This window comes from Labrus bergylta, chromosome 18 (assembly GCF_963930695.1).
Source record: "Labrus bergylta chromosome 18, fLabBer1.1, whole genome shotgun sequence".
NCBI classification, from domain to species: domain Eukaryota; kingdom Metazoa; phylum Chordata; class Actinopteri; order Labriformes; family Labridae; genus Labrus; species Labrus bergylta.
Genome location: NC_089212.1, coordinates 15,897,893 through 15,919,788, shown reverse-complemented (window position 1 = coordinate 15,919,788; position 21,896 = coordinate 15,897,893). Strand labels below are relative to the sequence as shown.

Genomic DNA, 21,896 nt, shown 5'->3' with positions numbered 1-21,896 from the left:
TAATTTAATTCTTTTGGTATTAATTATAAGTTTTGAAAATTTTCACTGGAAAATTCCAAAAAGTTATCAAAAATGTCCGAAAGGGTCAAGAAAGTTTTCAAAAATAAAAAAATAGTATAACAAAATCTTCTACAACAGATCCCAGAACGTTTGAGAAGATGTCCTTAATATTATGAAAAATTAAGTAAACCTAAAAAGGCGTTTTGCTTTTCAGCAAGACGGTTTACAGGCTTCAAACCCAAGACTGTTCTTTTCCCTGTGTCCCTTGAAGAATCTGGCTTTCAGAAATTGAAGTCAGGACAATTATTTTTCTGTACAAAGTAATCAGTTCATTATGGTATACCAAAATCATTGTCAGGACTTCAATTCAAAGCAGCGTCCAGGGTTCGAAGCCTGAACCATCTTGCTGTGAGGTAGCAGTCTCAACAATTATTTTGAAAGATTCTTTGGTTTTAATCAGTCCTAATGAATCCGTCTTTTTTTTTTTAAACCTTATTGCAGATTTCAAAATCATTCAGACCATAAGTTCGTTTTTTTTTTTTACTTGTTACATTGACTTTATAGTATTTACAAATGTCACGTAGCAACTCAGACATGTAGTAGAATATATTATTTTTTTAATATATAATAATAACCCCTATAAAAAAATTATCTCAAGGCCATCTAACATTTAAATGTTATTTGTGGTACATTCTTTAACCCTACAACCAAGCCTGTATAATAAATTGTTAATTGAAGCAGATGAACTCTGACATTTACTGTAACTCTTACATTCTTGCTCTCATAGATGCAACTGATTGGTATGCATCTGTTTTTAAACCTCTTAACCTGGTTGAGTAATGTCTGGGGTCTCATACATATTCATCAGAGCTGATTGCTGAAGTTACATGATTTACAAAGTCTGCTTTGAGAATGCTCTAACTTGTTTTTCTTCTAATGTTATACGCAGCGTAACAGATGCATGCAGAGACAAAGAGGGCAAGACAATGTCAATGTAATTACATGTATATTCCGAAAATTCCGATTATTTTGATGCAGTAGAAAGATAATCATAAATAATTATACAGCCCACTTAGAACACCCCACCCACCCTTAACTCAGAATAATCAGTCTGAGTGAGAAGTGATTGATTGAATAGATTTTGTTACGGTTACAGTTAAACACCGTAACAAACTTAATTAAGTGTTTTTATATTGACACAATTATTCTGTAAGCCTATTCAGTAATTTTGACAGATTTTTTTATCCCGAATGTTGGGTGTTAAATTTCATAAAATATTAGACACTCTGAGTGCTATGATCACAGTGATTATCATATCTGATCAAGCAGTCAGATTTTAGTATTTTGGTTGAGTGAGCCCTCATGTGGGCAACAGTCAGTACTACAGCTCTAATCTTTAAAGAGTATTTGCCATAACCAACTAAAAAAAAAAAAAACTTCAACACATGCTCAAACTCATATATTATTTATTACAATTAAATATTTTTCTTATATTACAGAGGTCAATTTGAAACCATACAAATATTCTGTGCTGTGATTAATATTTCCAAGATATTTCCAAAAATGCCATGCAAAGAATATGAACAGAAATTCACATCAGAAGAACCAGAGTTTAGGTTTTTGTACACCTTGGGGATAATGAAATACTTCTTCAAATACTCCTACCTACCCTGTCACTTTTTGGTGCAAACATTTCTTTGTGGTGATTACAGATAAGAATGGTGTCATCTGAGAAAAAAAAAAAAGGAAAGGCATTTGGAAGGTGGGTAAAAACGACAGCTACTGCTCGTCTTTCTCTTCATGGAAAAAACTTGGAATTAAGACGGGTTAAGGGGAACAGGCACAGAGGACCAATTAAGACATAATTATCACACATCTTGATTAAACATAATTAGTCTGCTGAAGGGTTCCTGAAGCCATAATCTGTACCGTGTAAACACCCACTGGGGTTTTCAATTTCAGAACCAAATGATAGCAAATGTACTTATTCCATATTCTACTTTATTTCATTGTGCTGTGTGGGCTTTACTGCTGTTTCAATCATTTTCAGAAATGATTCTGTCACAAAATTGTTTCTGATACAAATTGCCTTTGGTTGATTTAAAAAAGGCAGGATGAAAAGGCAGGGTCTATTTTTTTTTTAAGTCAAATATGAATTCTTAGTAAACTGTGAATTCTGTTTTGTCTAGGCTCCCTTTATAAAGGGCGTAAAGCAGAAGTAGGCAGGGTGTGATCATTTTCGTATGAAATTCCACCCCAAATCTATGTTTTAACAACAAGGTTTTTCACCACTGTGCTTGTGAAGTGGATCTCAGTAGTTTTAAGGTCATAATCATCTTAAGTACTGCTTCAATCATTACTTATTTTTACCGTCCATCCAAATATCTACATTATTGAGTATCTTGTCATTTGACCAAAATGTAGTTAAGGGCACCATCTCAATTTTTCTGAAGCCAACCTGGCTTCACTGCAAGATTGTGGTGTTGGGTACATTTTGGCAAAGAAAAAGATAAAAGTTTGAAACATCAGTATTCAGGTGGACAGTTAATCGGAGGATAATAATTTTGTATTTTATGCAACTCAATATTTTTGTTAGTACATCAATAACTTTTTTTTAAATAACAGCAGACAATTAGCTTAGCTTAGCATAAAGACTAGAGACCGAGAGAAACAGCTGTTGAAAGTTGCTACTTTTTAAATGTGTTTTTCTTTTTTACTTGTAAAGGTCCTGGAAGGTAAAAGTTTTTTCGTTTTCAGTCAGAGCTATGCGTGCTGTTACCTCTTGCCATCCTTATGCTAAGCTAATCTAACCTGGAGACAGCTGTTGCGTCACACTGTATATCACAACGTTATCAATCTGCTTGTTTAACTCTTAACAACAAGGTAAATTGCCGCTTCTCACGGACTGTCAAATGCTTTGAGTTGAATAATAAAGATCTTTAACATTTCAAGCTAACGTGTACAGACCTTGGTCAAAATGATTGTGTTGGATAAAGATTCAGTGTTGCCTTCCAGATCCCATAAGATCACATGAAGGTGATGAAACTGAGAGGCATCTCAAGCATTTAGGAATCACAATCAGCAGACTAAAAAGCTTCATTTCCCCAGGCTGTATTGGTACACATTTCTAAATGAAAGGCTGGGAATGTTCTCTAAGGCAGCAAGATAAAGGGCACAGGCTTGTGGCAAGGTGAGTTTAAATCATTATAGCATTCAGCATTTAAAGGTATAGAGGCAAAGCATCATCATCTGAAGAGAACTGAAAGGATAACGACAGGAAGCTGGGAAGGGTGAAGGTACATTTTGGTCCTGCAGGTTAAGCATCTCTGTTCACATGTTCACAGGTGTCCGTCAAAATGTAACTGAGATTCCTCAAAATACTCCAAATCCTCAAATCCATCTTGAGGATTTCAAGATCTTAATACAGCATTGAGTGGGTCTGAATTGGGTAAGCAAGCTCTATCAGTCACAGAAATACTATTGCAAATGACTCACACTTTCATCTGAGACAGTGTAGCTAAAAGGAGATACATTTTTAACCTTCAAATTTAGGAATGAACGCCACTCATCTAAAACTCTATTCTTTAAAATCATCTTTTGAAAATAAATTATGTTTTCATCTCAGTACAGAAATAAATACTTATCTTCTCTCAAACGTAGGAATGAATCATCATCACTGATCTAAATGCTACACTCAATACATTACTCACCATCTCATCGGTGAACAAACAAGAATATAAGTGACTAACTGATGCCATCTGCTAAAAACAGACACTCACCCAGAAAAATAAAAGCAAATATACAGTCAGCTAAGACCAGAGTCAAATCACACATCTGGCAAACAGCTTTTGACAAAGTAAAATACTCTCAATAATTGGCATAACAAAAATCCCCTCAATGCAACTGGACATCTCCACACTGCGACATCAAGCAGACTGAACTGTGCTTTCTTTGTAGAGTGCGCTTCTGTTGTACATTAAAAACATCCCCACAGATGCTGATTTTAGAGCAACAAATATAACATGAAAGCTGAAATTATCCGAGAAACCCACAAGAGATGCAAGTAAAGAATTTCTACATTTCATAGTCTTCCGTGTTATTAATGAGAGTGGTTAAAAAATAAAAAATGAATTTCATCTTTCTGATCTAAGCACTGTGTTCAGGATCTAGTCCACCACAGTATGCTTCAAAGGGCTATTCAATAATATAAGATGGGTTTGCTTATTTGCTTAACTTTCAAGATTCTGGTGAGATGACCAATAGCGCTCTGTCTGATTAACATGGAACTGGAGTAGATTTGGTATCTGGATTGTTCCCAATACTGCTATAAAAAAGGGGTATTGGATATCAGCTATTCAAAAATAAATTCTATATACCATGTCTAATTATCTCAATCAAAAATCAACTGGTGTCAGGTGACACAAACATAACACAGTACATTCAATGCTGTCTCCAACTCTAAGTCAAAACTAGCAAAAAAATGTCAACTTGTCAGTGTTTTCCACCAATATTGTGTTTGTTATCAGACTAGTTTCAAAGTGGTTCTAGGTCCTGTCAAATTCTTGAGTCTAACTATCCAAATCAATATCAGAAAAAAAAAAAAAAAAAGGTTTCAGAACATTTCTAAACTGGAGTCGGCGGCGAGTTAGCTTAGCTTACATGATACTCGGGAAAACACAAATATACAATATTGGTCCCCATTGTAGTGCCCTTAAGGGTTGAATAGTTCATTAGCACTTAGATGTATGGAAACAAAAGGAAACGCCTAGCCTTGCCCAGTTCAAAGCCAATAGACAGCAGCTAGCCTAGGGAAACATCTGTCTTGATTCAGTCAATACCAAGGCTAGCTTTCCACCATGTCCAGTCTTTATGCTAAGCTAAGCTAACCAACAGCTGGTAGTGGCTTCATATTTATGGTACAGACATGGGAGTGGTATTGATCTTCTCATCTTACTTCTCCAAATGCCAAACGTCTTACTCCTGAAAATGTGAGAGAAATATTATAATAAATGTGATGATGTCCTCAGCCACTGAGACATTTTTGTCCGTCTTCTCTTCTAAACGACCAAAGGGGCACAATATACCTCAAATTTTCTTCAACCATAACATTTCATTGTGACACATTATGCATCTGAAATCTGTCACTCAAACAGTGACGTAATCAACATGTAACATCAACCTCTGTTCATATCTATCAAATGTCACATTTCTAAGAGCTACAGTAGCGTTTTCTACAGCAGAGTAGGTTCAAGGTTTTTCACACAGCTGCTACGACACCAGAGAGCCATGTATGACACAATCCATTTACACAGCCATAGCAATCCTTTTACAATATGTCAGACCATTACTCTCACTAAATAAATGTGTGGCATAGAAGTGTGAAAAAGAATTTCAAACAAAAAAATGAGTTGATCTATAAATCCTTCAACGTAAACGTCCAGTTCCTCTCACACAGGCAGCAGATCGGTTTGTAGTTAATTGAAGTTGTGGAGGATGTAACCGGGGTAACATCATCTCACATCCCATCGTAATCTGTGTCATGTCCTGTCAGATGCTACTGCAGGTTTTTGAGGAGGCGTCCATAGCGAAAGTCATAGACGTGTCGACAGAAATACACCAGCTCTGGGTCGACATCATCGGGCACACAGTGGTGGGTGGGCATGGCATTACCAACAATGGGTGGCACCAGGAGGGAGGCGGCACTGTCACGTACACCCTCCCTACGGCGTTTTACCAAGGCACAAAATCTAGACGAAGCACAAAACAGAACATCAGACTGAATTGCCTGCCTGCTAAAGATTCTTTGCAGCATCAAACTGTCGGCTTAACATCGTGCATTTTAATTCAGTGAACGTGTAAATCTTTCAAAAGCAACATGTCTATTCAAGAAATACATTTCCATAGCCACCATAAAATGTACTACGTGCATATACTGTACATGTATTGTCTTCTTCTTACCGGCAGTACTGTGCCAATGTTAGGACGTAGCATTTGTCTTCAATACAGGCCACGCTGTTCACATCCTGGTGACGAGACGCGAAGATCTCATTCTGGAGCAAGAAAAGTTACATTTTCAGTCTTCTGTTAAATCCACATATACAAGACGAGATCATCCACCAAATTAGAATTTTCATTGCAGGATCGTTTTCCAACTAGGCCTTCCAGAGGAGGGGACAAGGGTTTAAATGAAGTTTGTGGACTGTAATTTAGCGACTTAAAGTTCTTTGCTTGGGGGGTGCGGGGCTATCAGAAAGACCAGGGTCTATGGGGGTGGGATTAGCAGCAGCACTGAACATTTCTAATTGGTCGAGTACTTGAAGTATTCACTCGATTCTTTCCCCTGTTAGCAGAAAATACCCCCCCTCATGGGACAGTCAAGGGTTGTTTTGGTGAAAATGTAACTTTGATCTTCACAGCCTGCACACCTATGCTGCACACATGCATAAGGTCTTTAAAAAGAAAAAACATTCTTCTACCTCTTTCAACACAGGCACATCTGTCTCACCTGCACTCCCAGATGCAAAGAATGATTCAAAGGGATACAAGTGTTTCATTTCTACCTCTAAGTCAAAGCTCTGTTGCTGCTCTCAGTGTCGCTCTGATATGTCTGTTGTTTGTTAGTGCAGCAGACAAATGACAGACTTCGTGTGATTTATTGTTTCTGAAGATTAAATAAAGTGCAACATGTGCCTCTGGGAGATTAGTGACGACAGGAAGCAAGAAAAACAGAAGCTGCTCCTCAACATGTGTGTCCATCTGCTTATGTGTGTCAGATTGCTTTTTCAGCTTCTGAGTTTGGCCAAAAAGCTGAGAAGTCCTCTCTTGAATTGTAATGTTCTCATTTTTATGCAAAGTCAGTTTTCAGATGGGAGCAAATGAATGCAAAACTACATTGGGAGGAGGTTTAAAAGTATTTTATTAGAAGAGAAGAATTAAACTAAAAATGTCTTTATTGTTTAACATAATTATCTATTTATCATGCTGTCAACAAATCTCATAATAAGTCCACAACCAGAAATGTAGTGTTGCATCTAGCGACAAACCCATTTGCAGCAGCAGGATTGTGTATGGGATTGTCTAGAAATAAACTGAAGGGGCAATGTTTATGATAATGAAGGGATGTGTCATCCAGTACAGCTGTGTGGCTCATTGCTACGAAACAATGAAGGTTAAAAACATGGAGGAATGGGCTAGTTTGGGTTTTTGGATACACACAACTTGTCAGCGAAATCAATTCACTGTTTGTTTCAGCGTTTTTTGATACATGTTGCTGGTAACATGGCATGCAGCTGAAATATTCTAGCCGCTTACATGCAGTTTGTCATAATCTGCTCCTCTATATGAAAACATTTCGCACATGGTTCAGTGAAGCTGTGTCTAAAGTGTCCTGCTGTTAAATCTTAACCTCGACAAACCAGTATTTAATGGTGTAAAAGGATTTGCGTTTTACCTCACAATGTACATTTGGGTTTCGTCCCCCCTGTGTGTGTTCCGGACGGTAGTACCAAAACAAACTCATCATCAGCTCTCCTGAAAAAGTGAAAACACACAGTTCAATTCCGTTATCGAGACAGTAATTACGACATCAATTCAGTTTCTTGTGCTGTAAGGTAATTAGTGTGTGTATCATGTGTTTTACCGGTCTCTGGCTCCATCCACAGAGCTGAGATCTTGGCCACGTAAGGCAGAGTCTTCTTCCTCGGTCCAGACTTCAGGAGAACAGCGTCTCTGACACAAATCAGCTCCCCGTCCCTCTGGACTCCCTCGTAACATGTCCTTAAAACCATCGCCTCCTCTCCCTGAGAACACAGGCAGCAGGAAACACTGACTCCACTGATAAGATGTGAGAGGCTGGGCAGTCCAAAGTGCCAGGGTTTGATTTATTTTTCACCACATTCACACAGCAGCCCTTTTCTTCTGATGTCACACTCAGGGAGGGAAGCTCAAATGTTGTTGTAATGCCATAATACTGTATTCCAGGTGGTACAGGATGACAATCATTATCATTACACTATTTCAGAATTAAGAAGAAACTGAGAGAATTGAAATAATTAAAAGTAAAAACTTGGGAGGGGAAATCTGGTCATATGTCAAAGTAAAACAAAAAAAAAATATGCTGTAGGAATTTAAGCCTATTATATTGTATTGTGTAAAAACATCAATCAGTAATATCAGCTTTCAGCCACTTCCTTGCATACAGAAACAATATCTAGAAATAGCTGAATGTTAGTTGTTGTCTGATATTGCTCGAGTCTTCTTGAATCCAATATTTTGTTGTTTCTTTCTTCATTAGCTGTTGTCCAAAGGCAGCTAAGAAGTTTTCAAATATGGTGTTTTTACTTAGTTTCTTATTCATCAAGATTGGGTGAAATTTTAACAGTTGTCAGGGTGTTCAATTTTAAATGACTTACAACCTGGGAAAAATAGAATGACATTGTCAAAGTGTTCGAGCTTCCCTCCTCCCTGAGCATGGTGTCAGAGTAAAATAGCTTCTTTGAGAATCTAGTGTCTTGTGTTCCATCGACATGTCTTGTAGAAATGAGGACAATCAGGTGTATGACAGATACAAAAAAAGAACTGTGAATGAACTTTTGCTATAAAAGACTTTGTTACAAGTCAGCTTCATTTACACCCCATTTAATGAAAACTAGCACCATCATGGCCGTGTTACAAGGCTGTCTTTACGTACCACAGAGAAAACTTCCCTCTGATAGGGCACGCCGACTGGCCGCCAGCCGTTGGTGGCTTTTTGGCGTCCATTCTTCGGCTGCTTGGCAACAGTTCGCCCTCCGACGCTGGCAGGGCCGAGCTTCTGTTTCTTGTCCCTGTTGAGAGGGCAGTCAGCCGAGCCGATGCTGCCGGTCCCGCGCGTGCCAGACCTGGACCCGCTGGGCGACTTGGCACTCTGGGGACACTCCTTTGCCACCTGCAGAGGAGGCTGCGGTTGGCTGGGATCGGAAAGCGGAGCCTGGGTGTGGGGCACTGATTGGCCGGCTGGAGGCACGTTGGAAATGGGGCAGCCAGTGAGGGTCCGGGGACTGGGACAGATGGGGATGGAGGAGGGGCTGTGATGGTCGCCGAGTGTCGATGGGTAGTCTTCTGAGAAGAGAAACAAAAACATATTAAGGTGGAGAGACAGTGTGACAGAGTCCTCTAGGAAGCATCATCAGTGATCAACAACCTTTAACAAGGTTACATAATAGACCCCCAGTTTTTTATTGGTTCCGCTGAAGCAGCAGAAAAAAAAAAAAGAAAAAAAAATAGAGCATCAATTAAAGCCAATTATAGCCTTTAACAGCTCTTCACACACGCACTGACACACTCACTCTTGAAGTCCTATAAAGCTGAGAGTCGAGAACACTCACTGTTACTGTGTGAAATAACAATAGCAGGTCGTTCACACTTCCTTGATACTGTTGTTGTGATGACATTAAGGGAAATGAATGATCGATTTAGTCCAACATCATCAGCAGCCACTTTTTACTCCAACAATGTCAATCATTTGGCTACTTCTACCAATTACAACATTTATGTGCTGCCAACTACAAATCAACTAAATTCAAGCCCTTGCAAAACAAGGCCACACGGAGCCAGGTGAATCCTTCTGTATTTTTTGCATGAACTGCAATTGTTGATTATGGTGTCTTTGGTAATAAGCCAACATCAACTAGCAACGATTGGTCTGCCAGAGCTAACCAATCATTCCGGTTTGGTTCAGTACAGTTTGGTACAGTGAACCCTGATCTTCTACAGCCAACTGTATTCTTACTTGGTAAGCGGGGCGTCAGATGGACGGCGATAGCTGCGTCAGCTACGCAGTAGTGTCACATAGAAGCGCGACATAGCAGAGCTCGACATAGTAAACAAAGAGCAACAATGGAGGTTCGGCATTCTGTGTTCTTCCTACTGGGCATGTGGCTGTTCATTAAAATAAAATAGAATAAAACATTTGGCAGAGCCTATGGTGGAATATCATTGGAGGCAGGCAAGCATAGATTTTTTTTTTCTGATAAAAAAAAAAGAAACTCAAAGGGGTTTTGGCCATAAATAATGGAAGCATTATGAGTCATATCAGACAGAGTGTGACTGACTGCCTTTAAATTCAACTGCTGATTTCTAAAACAAAGAATGAGCTGTTTCTTCTGTCAGACGTAACACAGGGGTGCTTTAAGTTAAGGATGTTCTACCGCTGCTGACTAGCGACATTACTACATCATGATGTCATTGCACTACATCAGTACACCCACACAGGTGGTTAGACTCACACTAATTACATCTCAATCACATGAGGTCACTTGATTCTTTGTAACAATAAGTTGTTTTGCTTCAACATGTTCAACAAAATTAAAAGGAGAGTGAGGAAGATGTCGATACATTTTCTTTTTGTTAATGCCCGCCCAGTCCTGAGAAAAGGTCTAATCAGGCAGAAAAGGGCCAACACCTGTGTGGGTGGTCTTTCTGACGTCAGACATTTGGAGCACAGGTGTTACTATGAACATTAGAGATGACTTTGTTTACAAATGCTTCGCTTCAGTTCCCTTAAATTACATCCATGCATCCCTCATTCGCGTCCTTTCCTTGCGTCTCAGTCCCTCCCAACAGAGTGCATGGAGAGCAGATGGAGAACGAGGAAATACGTTTGAACAGACTCGAGACGTCCTTTCCTCCAAAGTGTCATAACAAGTGACTTCTATTTGTGACAATGACATCAGCTGATCACCGCTCAGCCGTCAGTCAATCCTTACAGCTGACTGTTTCTATACAAATGTGCACTGTATTAACTCTAACGAAATACGCACAACAACAGTCTTCTGCATTGGCTTCATTTTTCAAGACCAGAGGTTGTCGCTTTGTTACAACGTCTGTTAAGCATCTGTCTTAAGGTCCGTCTATTCTCTGTAAGTAAACTCTTGGGATTTGAAGTTTCATTTAAGTCTGATGCGCTGCAGCGTCCAATGAATGAGTGATATCAAATCAGGGAGTGTCTTTCAGTGAAAAGGCTTCTGCTCTCGTGTATCCTATCCTGCATTTGACGTACAGTTAACTAAGCGCACTGCCTCTTTGACACAGCGCAGTTAAAATCATTTTACTGCTGATTGGATGAAACCCCTTACCACAGCGTAAAATAATACATTACTGGAAGCCTGTTGCACGGAGTCCGTTTCAGAGAAACATCTTGTTTAAGATGGAAACCAGATAAAAACGATGCACACTTTCATCAGATTTAAACGTGCCCCAGGACAAACACCTAAATTGTTTGACCTTAGTTCATTCCATGACATACATCAGTGTTTTTCATACTGTAACATGGTTAAATGTATTGAGTTTAGTCCTTAGTTGTAAAAACTGAAGAAAAAAATGCTGAAACGTAGAATGAAAGAGCTCTTTAGAACATGCGTCTTACCCTCTCAGCCTGACCTGGTTTTGGCTGCTGGAAAACCAAGAGCGCAGAGAGAGAGCGCAGTATCATTAGAGTGGTGTGTGCTCATGTGTAATTAGTGCTTTGTGAGGTCCAGCTGAGGTGTTTTAAACCATACATCCACACACTTCATTCTTGAATGTTGTAGACATCACACTTTTTTTTCTGTTCTGGCTCACATTTCTGTCTCTAACTCAGCAAACTAACTGCTGACAAACGAGCTCAAATAATCAGCTCATTAGGTTTCAGCTGCACAGGCCTCATATTCAGCGTCCTGCAGCCTGTATTCAAACTCAGACAAAAGAGGTCTTGGCCTGTATCTGATATTTTTTTGTGACTTCCCACTCAAGTGACATTCCAAAATGGTAGTTTAACCCCCCCCCCCCCCCGACATAATAGCTATTCTCAGCACATTGTTCTGCTTTGGCAGTCAGATTAGAGGGGATGGGGGGTGCTGCATATAAAAAAAAGCTTATAACTACAGTCTGCTTGGCAATAATTAATACTTAAACTTATCACTAAATCCTTCTGTCGGAGTTAAAGGGGGTCGGTGATTTTACTGATGAAGTTCAGTTTCCTTGTTAAAGAGAGTGTTAATTGGCCTGTAAAAATAGTTGAATTTCTCTGTAGGGAGCTGAGGAAATAACCCTGATAGTGTCTCTAAACAACACTAAAAAGCTAAAGTAACCTTCCAATCAGTCCGACATGACAATGATCTTCAGCAGTGATCTCTTCTGTCTGTTTAAATTCAGTACAAAAATAACGTCTTTTTCAACAAGGTGAAAGTCTGCTTTTTTTCAGGAGCTGACACAGGAGCTGGTTCTCTTGTTTTTCTTATTCGTTTTCATTCATCTGACAAATGACAGGAGAGCAAAATTATGGTATGCAACAAAATTAACCTAAATTGTATATTTAAGTAAGAATCTTTGAACGCCAAGTTCGTGGGTGAAGGCTACATTGTTGTTTCAACTTATTGTGAAGTCAATTCTCCGAGTGTCTTAAACTGAATTATATCTCTTAAAATCTGAACTTCAAGCTTATATGAGTGTTGTTAATCATGCTCCGGATTATGTTTTTTTCATTTAAGATCAACCTGAACAGGATCATGCAAATATTAATCACATATTGATCCATCCATATCCATTTACTGCACATTTTACACTGTATGTAATGTAGCATAATGAGGTCATTAATAATGTTGAGTTTGATGGGAAAGACTGAAGCATTAGTTCTCTTTTGCAAAAGGAATAAAGTCTCTGGCTATTTAGCCATTGAAGCTCCTCTGAGTAACTTTTGGGGCTCCTTTGAACAAAGCGGTTCGTCTTATTATTTTGCTGATTTTGTCCTGTGCATGTATAATAAGTGTTTTCTGACAAATATCTTCAACCTGTAGTCTTTTAAGGGTCGAACATAATATCCCTCATTGGGAATCTTTGCTGCGGAAAATTGGATCTGCAGGGTGCTGTTAATTGACTGATCTGACACCTACACCTAACAGCCATAATAGGCTTTAACAATGACTATAAATGAATCATTATCATGTTTTTGATGGTCTTGTTTTCATCTGTAGGTCATATAGAGGCATCAGTATTGATTTCAGTCCGTTTTATAACCGTTTTATGAAATTTAAAAAACCTCCTAACGTGAGCTTTAAGATGAATCTAAACAGGTGTAAACATGTTATGTGAGCAATAAAATGCAGGTTCAATGATTGAAGCGGATGCAACACTAAGCTGACAGCTTTAGAGAAAGGAACATCCTTGGACCACTGACAAATCAAGAGATCATGGACATTATGTCATTTAGACTTACATCTTCTGCACTAAAGCAAGTTGTCAGTGTTGTTACATAAATACAACCAGTGCAAATACCAGTGCATTAACTGAATTCTTCAAACATACTCTGACACACCATCGGAGGTTGACAAAAAGTAATAATAGAAGTGTCAATCTATTTCCTGCTTACCTCTTTTGATGCTGTGGTTACATTTGGTGCAGTCTGTTGAGCTGAAGGAGCGCCCTCCTCTGGTGATGGCTGGAATCAAATTGGTGTAGGCCGGGTAGCCATTGATCCTGGAGGGCTCCGTGTAGCACGCCTCCACTGAGGTGCAGCAGTACACCGGGTGTGTAATCCCTGAGGGCTGCGAACCCCTGCTGGGGAGCAGCTTGGGCCTCTTGTCACTCCTGGAGCACAAAGCAAGGGGTGGAATCGAAGAAGGGGAGGAGTCTGGGTGGCTAAAGTGGACATAGTAGCCTGGGAAGCAAGTGTACCTGTGTGGGCTTATGGTTATGGATGCTGGGTGAGGGGACTGAAGATGGTGGTGATGATGATGGTGGTGGTGATGGTGGTGGTGGAACACCTCGGACACGGAGCCGTCCTCTGGTTCCTTGAAAGTTTTGTCCTCCAGGAAAAGGGCCATTCTGTGACAGTACTCGACACACCTCTCCTGGGTGCAGCAGTAGCAGGAAGACACCTCACTCTCCACCTGCTCCTCTTTGATTGTTTTCAAGGAGAATCCAAGTGAAGACCCACAATGGAGTGGATGTTTGAGACACTCCTTTCCTCCTGTGTTGGCCTTCCACTCTGGATCCTGAGATTCACTTTTACACAAACTACAACAACCCTTGACGGTAGAGCCCAGCTGGGAATGATCTGGATCCTCTGTACCCTGTGTTCTGTGCTTTAGTTGGTCCTCTTGTTTGGGATGTGTTTCTTTTTTGGTCAGCGTTGATCCTCCACACACTGGCTTAGAGTTAATCTCACTGTGAGTCGTGGCAGCTGCCTCACTTTTACTCTCAGACTTGGACTCAGTTTTCTTTTGCCGTTTGGTTCCGTATGCAGCACCGGTGAGTTTGAGAAGCGTCGCAGCAGTGAGGCCCGCCTGACGCCGAGGCGTTGGCGCAAACAAAGCCAACCAGTCAATTTCCTGAGCCTCCACTGCTGACCGCCTCTGTTTTTTAGGTCTTTCTTTTGGGTCTGCTTTCCCTCCTGGAGGAACCTTTTTGGTTTCACAACCTCTGTGCTCAACTTTAGAGCCACTATCTGTAGCTTGATCTTCATTAGAAGGCTGCCGTTTCTTGGTGAGATTTGAGATGAGAGAGTCGTCTTTGTAGAGCAGCAAGCTGTTGACCGCCTCAGCGTTAAGAGAGGCCATTCTTCGCCTGCGTGGCTCAAGAACAGGTGCAGGAAACATGAGTAAGGTGTCGAATTGGTTGTTTTTTGGTTCCAGTGCTTGTTGATTGCCTGCTAACATTTTCTTAAGTCCAGATTTGGTCCTTCTTTGAATGGAGGTGGAGTTCTGCTTCTTTTTGGCTTTATCCTGCTTGTGTTTCCCAGCTTTTGGTATATCCATTTTTTTACCAACAACTCCTTTCTCCTCCAAGCGAGTGAGCAAGACGCAACAGTCCAGTGCATCTCCGTTACCCAGTGCCAGTGTCTTCCTCCTATGTCGATGACACTCTTTCTTGTCTTTCTTCTTCTTTCTTTCTTTCAACTCCTTCTTTCTCTCTTTCCCTTTTTTAGTGCCAACTCTCTTCTCCTTGCCTCCCTCCTCTTTCTTGGGTTTCCTGCATTTGACAGGCTGGCTCGGCTGAGCTTTCACCATAGTCTCAGCTTCGGTCCAACACCTTCTTTACATCCACAGGGTACGACAATGGTCGGCTGATGCTCAAAGAGACCCTTCAGTGAGCATCATCATGGATCATCAGCTTAGTCCATACGCTCTTCTAGGGAGACACAGATCAGACATTTACTTTAAAAAGATAGGCCAAACATAAGCTAACTTGTCTAGAATCTTAGCAAGACTTGATGTAACAGACAGGATCTTTTGATGCATTATTTAACAACCAATTTGACTTGGTTTGATGTCAATTTCCAGGTCCCTGGAGAATATGTCCAATTAGACAACTTCACCACATTGAACACACAGGATGGAAGTGAAACTAAGATAAAGAGCACATTACGTTCAAGCCTGAAGCCATTTCTACTCAAACCTCTTTCTCATTTGCTCTTTTCACACTGAGATCTTTTTACACCGAGGTCATTATATATTAATTATGCTCTGGCTGCGTAGCCTTTTTGTCCTTCGTATCAATACTGACCATTTTCAACCTATGCTGAAGCACATGAATGACTCACACAGTCCACCAGGAGGTCAACATTACAAGCATTCACCCACTCACTGCTGGAACACCGAAGTACAGAGCAGAAGCAGGCGAGGCATTTTGGTGGTGTGTTCAATGTTTGATATGATGGATGCTTTTAGAAGTGATTTGATCTCTAAGTCACAATTCCACACTGATTTAATTTTAGCTGTAGCTGCTGCCTGTGGCTGATCCCTGTAAATGGTAGTATTGCTTACCAAAGAGTAGGGAATTAGATTAGACATGAAAAGACAGCTAAAACTGAATCATCCGACTACATATTTCAATTTCTACAAGGTCAGAAGGGCAGCAAACTCTTTTTAATTACTCCGAGGAATGAACACAGTCATTTAAAAAATGTTTGGGGACACAAGAAACCAAAAACACTCTGACCAAATGCCTCATGAATAGCCCTTATTTCAGCAGAACTGGGAGCAGAATCGCTTGTCACACGATAGCCCTTTAGTTTCAATATCAACAGATTGCTACAGAGTACATCAAAGCGTCCCCAGCTACTTTAAAGTGAAAGACGCCTAAATGAGCTTTTAGATCCTCTGCTATTCAGATGCGTTTGTGCTCTCTCAAAACAAAATAACGCCTCAATTAGGAGAAACCTTTAAAGTTCTTGGTGATTCAACTGCCAGTGACCTTTGTGCAATGACGCTCCTGTGTGCAGCATGAAGAGACAGCTCACCTTTTTTGCTGCCGCCTTGAAACACAATGGTACTTGACCTCCAAGAACTAAGTCAACACTGGGCTTTTTTTTTTTTATATCAAGTGTCTCTTCAGTCAGAATTTCATTGAGCTTTTACTACAACACACATTGAGAAGACATAGTCTCATTAATAAAGCACAAATATATGGTCAATAATGGGACTCGTTCTTTAACAAGCTGCCACTGATGAACGCTCATTTGTTTCTGATCAGAATGCAATACGTTACTGTCTACATGGAAATGTTGTGCTTTGCTTTAAAGGGGACATATTATGAAAAATCCACTTTTACTGTGTTTTTGAACATCTATTTGGGTAACCTGAGTGTCTACCGACCCACAAAATGTGAAATAAACCCATCCAGTTCTTTGTTTGTGGGCTGCATAAGTCTTACGACACAGAGAAAAAAATGTTCTGTTTCGAATTTGCTCTCCTTGTGATGTCACAGTGGGATTCTGGTAAATTCGATAGCGGAGTGATGTCTACCTGGAAAACTCAGAGGGGGGCTCATTGCATTTAAAGAGACACACACACCAAAACGGAGCATTCTGAGAGAGCTGATTTATACAGGGTACAAACCTCCCCTGGAGCTTGATTCATGTTATATTTTGACCAAAGCACAGCACAGATGTTTCATTTAGACCACAGGGGGACTGTTTTAAAAGGTAGAAAAGGGGTATGATATGTCTTCTTTAACTCATTCTAGTAATTATTCCTTGTGCTGTAATAGGTGTGTTTAAGGGAACTTGGGAACAACAACCTCAGCTCACGTGAATGTAATGCTGCATTAACTCATTTTTTCAAAATTGATTATCTGCAGATAGAAGTCATTTTACTCTACAAAATGCACACAAAGAAAGAAAACATGTCCTTTTATTCAACTAATGGTCCTCAACCTAAAGACACTATGGTAACAGTGAAACCTGGCAGAGAAAAGTAGTGGTGCAACTGGTCCAAACTGATCAGTTCTGATCCCCTCTCAGGGTTTGGACCACATGTGATCCACAGATGAATTGAAAATGTATGAACATGGTGTAACATAAATGTACTGCTGATCAAACCATGTGCAGAGTCTCAATGAAAAGAAGGCAGTGTTTACTTGAATGTGCCATTGAAATCAGCTGTAGAAATGAGAAGACAATTCAGCTCTTTAAAAATAGATTTTTACAAACGTTGTTCGCTGGTTTTCACACAAACGGGTCGTAAAGCGTTGATATTTCATTGTGTGTGGCTACTTTGTTGCGGCTTTGACTGTTCTCTGTTTCATCTAACCTTATCAGCGGTTTTCATGCAGGTATCAGCTGGTGGTTACCGGTGACAACAATCAGAAACTTAACATGAGTTACATTACAGCCTGCTCTAGTCTGTAGCTGTCAAACAAGCTCTGGTAGAGTGCTCCCTGTTTGGTCAAAAACTGAAGATACAGTCCCTAAACACACACTCCCTGTTTATTGCTGTTAAAGATTTTTCTTTTTGCGCCTTTTTGCCTTTATAAGATAGGAAAGCTGAAGAGAGACAGGAAGTGGGGGGAGTAGAGAAGGAGGGGGGGGGATGACATGCAGCAAAGGGTTGAGGTCGGATTTGAACCCACAGCCTCTGCGCTGAGGACTATTGCCTCTGTACATGGGGCGTGCGTCATAACCGCTATAGGCTATCAGCGCCCCACCTCTTTATTATTTTTTTCTGACTAAAGCAACGCACGCTGCAGGTGCAGCCAGTGCACAGATACACACACATCCACTAAATGAACAGTCTGTGTCAGTTATGTGTCCGTCATTGTCAAAGCTCATACAAGAGGACAGTGAGGTTTTTTTTTTTTAAAGATTACAACACATATTATTCTTCACTGAAACATTTCTATTTTGTGTTTGTCAAGTTGATTCCCCTGTGAGGGGAACAAATCCTACTGTTATTGAAATTATGCAGATTATTATATTAATAGTAAATTAATGAATTAAAATAACTGAATAGTGCTGTTAAAATGCACAGATTGATTCATGGCCAGCTGAGGAGTAGAAAAGTTGTCTTAAAAACCCAAAACGACACAACCCATGACAGAAATCCCTGATCCCAACCTAACTGTGAGATTTGTGATCCGTTACGCCACTCGAGAAAAGACAGAAATACTGAAGATGAATGTACATTTGGTAGGCTAGTTGAAATATAACTTGCAGCTACACTATACGGTCTAAATGAATGTTTATAGGAATGAAAAGATTTGAATCAACAAGTGACACAATGCTGCAGAGTTTCATTTAGAATGAGAAAGCATCCCCTCCAAAGCAAAACAATCGCTTGTCAACAATCATATAAATATGTAATATATACTGTATATAGACAATATGTGTTCATCTTTTGTCAAATATCCAAGATCAATTTAAAAATCTCACAGCAGGCCAACAAAAAACAAAAAAAACATACATCTTTGTAACACCTGTAGTATTGAATATTTGAGGCCTGTAGTTGTAACAAGGCTCTAACTTACTCTGCAGGGTGTGTTTGTGTGTCTTAAATCTTTTTGTACAATATGTTGTCTTTTCTTGTGAATAAAATGCAGCTAATCCCTGTTGTTTTTTGTTGCACCCTTCTTTGCCAGCAGTATCATACGGTAGGGATAGAACAGGAAATGTGCGATGATTAAAACTGAATTATTCAAGCATCTGCAGTCAAAGAAACAAAACTCACCAGCATATCTTAATTCTGGATAAACTGCTTCTGCATTCAAATAAAATGTAATCCACAGCTTTTACCCCCGCAACTTCATCTCCTTACAGAGTGTGCCACAAATCTGCTCTTTAGCCAACTTCCAGTAATAGTGATGTGATGAGTTTTAGTACTTTATTTGAGTATTTCTCCTCTTGTCAATATTCAAACATGCCTATCTTTCACTTAAACTTTAACACAGTTCGTGATTCCTAACCTGTGCTTTGTTTCAGCATTTCATGTCATTTGAAATTGAGTGAGAGTGTTTCCAAAGAATCATGTTCTACAGAATGCCAACCGTATTTGACTCTGGAGACTGGAGCGGACACAAATGTCCGCCTGGACATTTTTTCAAACCCTCTCATAGCTCAGCCCGCCCTTATTGCCCAATGACTCTCCGAACCGTGAAATACAATCCATGAGAGAGAAATTTAATTTCCACATAACAAGAGGACAGAAGGAGCCTCGCATTGAGTTTCTGTCTGCGGATATCAAATCAAGTTGCCTCATTTCAATAAGACAAGCAGGCACAATGGAGGGACAGAGGCTCGCTGAAGAGCATCATTATTTTACCCTCCAGACCTTCACCACGCAGACCACAGCAAACAATAATACAGATCTGTTCAAGGTTCAAATTAACAATGTGGTCACAGTATACACTGTATTAACACGCTTGTTCATGCTTTTGAAAAATCAACTCAAAACAGTTTGCTGGTTCTTAAGCCTACAAAACTCAGCGATATGCACAGCAGCTACATCATAAGATCAATGCACCCACACATGTGCACACTGGTTGTTACAGTCCTCTCTGTTGGATTTTGACTGAATATAGTAGGGTAGAAAACTGCTTTGTAATTGTCATAAATATAAAATCTCTGTGCAGTTTTTTTTTCCATTTCTTGTATTTCTTTAAACTCACCTAAAAAATGACATGTTATGTTTAATAACTTAGGATTCACCACTGATTATTGGCTAAATTCATCCTTCTCATCTTTTTTTTCTTGGAATATTAGGCTATAAAGATGTATTATAATATATATTAAAATAATATTCTTCTCAAATGTAAAACACACCAACAGGTGTGTTAAAGAGAAATATAATAAATGACGTGATGAGCTTACGTTTGTTCTTCAGAGGAGTGGAGGGTTTAAAAGATGAATTTAAGGGCTTGTAAAATGATAAACAGTCCGAGACATTAACCGTTGTTTTTTCTTACTTTTATCTCATCCCCCTTTCAATCGAATAAAAGTATTCCAGTTACACTTAAACACAAAGGTGAACATCTAACAACTTACATAAATGAAACCTATGTTCAGGGCTCTTAAGTGAGCATCCCATCATTTACAGTGTCTTACAAACATTTTGGCTCAGCACTGTGAACACTTCATTCTGAATAAAGAGTGAAGAGAGATAACCCTCTATGGACGAGTTAATTTACAGAGTTTTTGAAAATGTTAAATTATCCAGTCTTCAGGAAGAAATACAATCAGGATACATTAACATGACTCTGAGTACAAGGAACAAGTTCAGTCTTCCTGGTAACAGTCACCCCTCTGGCTCTTTTAGTCCTTATCATACAGGGCACAATTTTAAGAACCATTGGAAATACATCAATAATTAGATGGAGAAGATGTATGTTTTCCTTCATCCCTTTAAACATTTCCCTTTTCTAAGCTGGGACCCAGTTTGGGGTCTCGGCCCCAGGTTTGGTACTGATGAGACTATCAATTTCAAAGACATATTTCTGCTTCTGAAAAATGACGGAGGGAATTAAAAAACGTATTCAACTCAAAGTAACTGGAGCATAATTGACACATAAAACCCCACTTAATAATGACTGACTGAGTGTGATGCACTCCTCTCTCTCTCTCTGATGGCACATTAAGTGAAGTGACTGTAGTTTGATCTGAAGACAGAGCAGGAGGTGGCTGATTGTCACACACACACTCGTTCAGAACAAGGACATGGCGTAGAGCTGTCATCATGAGAGAGAGAGCCCCGAGGCACGAGGAGGCAGCTACTGTGTGTGTGTGTGTGTGTGTGCGCGCAAGTGCGTGTGTGCGTGTGTGTGTGTGTGTGTGTGTGGCTTTACCTTTCACCAATAAGTCTACTTTTTCCCTGGAGCAAAATGACTAACCATCCTCCAACACCGACACCGTAAACACCTCCGTTCACTTCCACGCAGGTTTAGGCACAAACGCACACGCATCCACTCATTAATCTGGACTATTTTACGCAGGAAAAGACATTTAAAAAGGCAGGATTGTACACGTAGGATAAGAGACTCGCCTACTGGAGCTTGTAGTTGGCCATGGTGGTGTTGGTGGAAATGGACGGTGTTAATCTGACAGCATGCCGAAGCAGGAGTGCTGTGCAGGCTGAGATATGAGAAGTCTACAAAAAGAGATCCTCCGCGGAGAAACGACTCAAAACCCCTCCGATCATCCTCGATCCTCAATCCGCTCGTTAATATCAATACGAATCACAATCACTCGTGTTACAGGCGAGTTGTTCGACAACCCACCGACCCTATCATCATCCCCCAACTGTGACGGGAATTACAGCTGCGATTCATCGTTACCTTGTCGGGGGAAAAAAAAATAGAGATTATATCCCGCCACGAAAATAATCCTGTTCGTTTGGTTCCTGGTTCCTCAGTCTGTCCTCGGTCGGGCTGTGGACCTGGGGAACGATCCGCGGACCGAGCAGCCCACAGAAGCCGGAGACATGGTGAACAAATCGGTGAGCGGTGACCTACTTCCGAAGTGGCATGCTGGAGATAATATTCATGCGCTGCCTGCATTCACATTCACACTGCACCGGGACATCCCCACATAATGCCAAACCACGGTTCATATTCCTGCAGGGACAAAAACTGTGTCCGCAATCTGCACAGGGGAATTACACCTCATTACACGG

General features: G+C 40.2%; 1 protein-coding gene across 2 annotated transcripts in view; it reads right to left on the bottom strand.

The window, feature by feature from the left end:
- Positions 1–1,449: 1,449 nt before the first annotated feature.
- Positions 1,450–21,896, bottom strand: part of bahd1 (bromo adjacent homology domain containing 1) — a 34,669-nt gene continuing 14,222 nt past the window's right edge. The window contains exons 1-7 of one of the 2 annotated variants that reach the window (XM_065966509.1): positions 21,559–21,684; positions 13,385–15,144; positions 8,690–9,099; positions 7,640–7,799; positions 7,451–7,530; positions 5,959–6,050; positions 1,450–5,747 (exon numbers count right to left, since the gene is read on the bottom strand). In XM_065966509.1, the coding sequence (XP_065822581.1) occupies positions 5,555–5,747; positions 5,959–6,050; positions 7,451–7,530; positions 7,640–7,799; positions 8,690–9,099; positions 13,385–15,023 (2,574 nt within the window). In that variant the 5' untranslated portion in view covers positions 15,024–15,144; positions 21,559–21,684 and the 3' untranslated portion in view covers positions 1,450–5,554. Of the gene's footprint in view, positions 5,748–5,958; positions 6,051–7,450; positions 7,531–7,639; positions 7,800–8,689; positions 9,100–13,384; positions 15,145–21,558; positions 21,685–21,896 lie in introns of those variants that run through there. The other variant, XM_029280461.2, reaches the window with a different exon arrangement.